At 37.9% G+C, this 3317-nt stretch overlaps 1 protein-coding gene across 1 annotated transcript; it reads left to right on the top strand.

Annotated features, from left to right (window-relative positions):
- The first annotated feature begins 928 nt into the window (after nucleotides 1–928).
- LOC146651360 (olfactory receptor 4D1-like) lies at nucleotides 929–1864 on the top strand. The gene has a single exon (XM_085384516.1). The coding sequence runs from the start codon at nucleotides 929–931 to the stop codon at nucleotides 1862–1864; it is 936 nt and encodes a 311-aa protein (XP_085240642.1).
- The last annotated feature ends 1453 nt before the right edge of the window (nucleotides 1865–3317 follow it).

The following is a 3317-nucleotide window of genomic DNA, read 5'->3' as shown; positions in this document are numbered from 1 at the left end:
CCGTGCGGGGTTAAATGGTCCTCCTGATGATTGCCTGGAATGGGATGCAGGTGTGGAGACAACAGCCACACCCGTAGGCGTGGGCATCCCATCCGCTCCTCAGGCACCAGGCCGTGGACCATGACACTCTTACTGTATTGACTTTGCAATTTTCTCTGAAAACGATGTGATATTTGCAAACTACAGCTTGTCTATAACAAACATAATGCTTAAAAATAAGGGTATTCATAGATGAGCATGGCACCAGGACACATTAGGCCATAGGTTGATGATCGATTTTGTAATAGTTTCACCAAATTTGCAGCTGGATGTTCTACACTCTGGAGAACAAGATGATAAAAGATAATTAACAAGACCGACGACGGAATGGAGCAAGTGGCAACCACCTCCTCTACATGGATGACATCAAGCTGTATGGCAGGAATTATCCATACCACTAGGATCAACATGAACGATATCAGAATGTTGTTTCGACTTGGAAAGTGTAGTTGATTTTTTTTATATGAAAAGTTGAGAATGTGGAAATTCAAATCCAATTTTGGACCACTTAAGAAACATTTGAATTTCCCTTGAGAAGAATAAAAAGGTTATTATCCTCTACAATTCTGAAAACCTGTGGAATTTATGGTAGTTAAAACAAACAAAAAACTCTGCCAAAGAGGAAGAATGCCATTGTCTCTAACTCTGTCTGGACCTCAAATTTAGCCGCGCCCACCTCATTCTCCTCCTCAGTGCTGCAGCCATAAATACTAGCAAAAGAGGTTGTCTTGTTTAGTTGGGAGATGAAGCTGAACTTATTGTTATGTATTCTTAGCATGTGAAGAATCTCTGGAATTGAATCTTGTAAAAGTATAAACCTGTTTGCTTTTTGTTTTGTGATTCCTGATGTTTGATTATTATTAGTTTGTCTTGTTCATTGTGTGACATTATGCAGAAAATAGGAAACTCAAGTGAGAGTGTATCATTTGTGCTGGCTGCTTATGGAAATGTTGGAGCTTTCAAATACCCATATTTTATCATAATATTGTTTTGGTATGTCTCTATATGTGTGGCCAACACAGTCCTTATTGTGGTTATACATGTGGACAGAAGACTGCATGAGCCAATGTATATTCTGCTCAGCAACTTATGTGTGAACGAAATAAATGCCAGCACATCACTGTATCCTCTTTTGCTCTCACAGATGTTCTCAGATAGCCATGAAGTGACCCTGCCGTGGTGTTTTCTGCAGATGTGTTGTATGTACATAAGTGGGCCTGCTGAGTTTTGCAGTTTAACAGCTATGGCATATGACAGATATATTGCAATCTGCCATCCATTTAGCTATAATGTTATTATGAACACAGAAAGAGTGGGTATGTTGATTCTGCTTGTGTGGATTTTTTCATTTGTTAGTTTTTTACTCTCATTTTCATTCATCTTTGGTTTAAGGTTTTGTGGAAATATTATTGATAATGTATATTGTGACCACCAATTAATAATTAGACTTTCATGTTCAGTTCCAATCCAAAGCTCTATATCTATGATATTCTTTACGTTATTGAGTATTTTCATGCCATTCAATCTTATTTCAATTTCTTACCTGAAGATTTTACGAGTTTGCCGTAAAACATCCACAGAAAACAAGCAGAAAGCCGTGACTACTTGCACCCCTCAGATCGTCTCTGTGTCAAACCTATTTGTCGGGTGCATTTTTCACTCTATTGATTTCAGCCTTCTAGCTCCTCAGATACCAGATGAAGTCCGTATAATTTTGCCTATGTATCTCCTCATTTGTCAACCAATGCTCACCCCATTTATGTATGGATTTAATTTGCCAAAGATAAGGCAAGCCTGTAAGATGCTTCTGTTTAAGAGAAAATAAATCTTTGTTCAGTAAGAGACTCTCTCTATCGACAGCATCTCTGCCGTGTAGGAAAGTAACATTCAGCAATCTTCCTATAATTTGGAGATAAGCTGATTTTATTTTCTTAATGTATTTGAATTTACAAAAGACCTATGATATTCAAATTATTTTCTTTATTTTGCTAAAGCTACTTTGCAACATCTAATTTCCTCTAAACTCCAGGGCTCCAGAGTCTCAGCTTTCAGTGCTAATAGTATTAGTCTGGCAAGCAAAGCAATTTATTAAATATACAAAGTTATATCTACATTATTTTCAAGCTGGAAACCACAGTTGACCTAACCTGTCAACTGATTCGCAATTGGTGGCATGTACAATCTCGTGGCAAAGCAAGATTCTTGGGCTCATGTCATATCCATTTCAGTCAGTTAAAATCTAAAATTTTTATCTTTGAGACATTAGTTAATTTAATCAGACTGACCTAAGATACAATGACTTTCCCCTCAAAGAAGATTTTCCCACAGTCATCAACACCATCAGAAAAATGGCAGTTAGGCTCTTTGATACATATTTAATCACTACACTGGTGAGGAGGAGAGAGGCCAGGAAACTACATTTACAATTTACATCACATACCACCTCTTACCTGATTCAGGGTTATAAGAAATAATTTTATTTAATTTTATTCTTTTTTATTTATTTTTTTGCTGTTGTTTAATATTTCATTTGTCCATTCTGAACTAACAACTGAACCGGAACAATTTAGAAATGTACAATGAAATTCGATAAACTACCTAGAAATAAAACTTAGTTAGCACACTTATTCATCAAAACATACACTTGCGTAAACAGTAAAAAAAACTGTCAGATTAGTTCTTTCAAAAATAAAGCACTTATATAAGAAAATTGTGTAAGAAGTTGTCATGGTCCTGGGTCGGTGACCCAGCGCTTTTAGTTTGTTATCATTTTCATGATGATGATTGTTTTAGTTCTGTGTTATATTCGGTCTGCCTCTGAGTCTGCGTCTGGATCTGTCTGTCTATGGTGTCACCCCATCTGTTTGTGAAGCTGTCTGTTTAGATCTGTGTCTTGTTTGGTTCCCCATGTCTGAGTTTCCTGTTTTATTGTGAAGGTCTCTGTCTGATGTGAGTGTGTTCAGTTTACATTTCCCCTGTCCCGTCAGTTCTGATTTCTCCCAGCTGTGTTGCCCTCCTGTCCCTCATCCCCTGATTACTGGTGTGTATTTAAGCCCTGTGTGTTCTCCTGCCTGTTGTCGGCTTGTCTGCATTCATCCGTCTACCTCTGCGTTCTATGGTGTTCCTGTCTCTGCGGCTCTCTGCCCCGCACCCCTTTTGTATGGTCTCAGGTTTGTCACTTAGTTTCTCCCAGTTTAGGTTTCCGTTTGTAAAGTACTCATACCTCGTTGCCTGTTTTTGTCACCACCACCTTTGTAAATAAAACATCACTCGTATCA

This window comes from Rhamphochromis longiceps, linkage group LG16 (genome assembly GCF_057381845.1).
Source record: "Rhamphochromis longiceps isolate RC_006_pf linkage group LG16, R_longiceps_female_GT1.1, whole genome shotgun sequence".
NCBI classification, from domain to species: domain Eukaryota; kingdom Metazoa; phylum Chordata; class Actinopteri; order Cichliformes; family Cichlidae; genus Rhamphochromis; species Rhamphochromis longiceps.
Note: the sequence above shows the minus strand (reverse complement) of the source record. Positions and strands in the feature narration are given on the sequence as shown.

Coding starts and splice junctions, on each gene's coding strand:
- LOC146651360 (XM_085384516.1), top strand. CDS start 929: ATGCAGAAAATAGGAAACTCAAGTGAGAGTGTATCATTTGTGCTGGCT.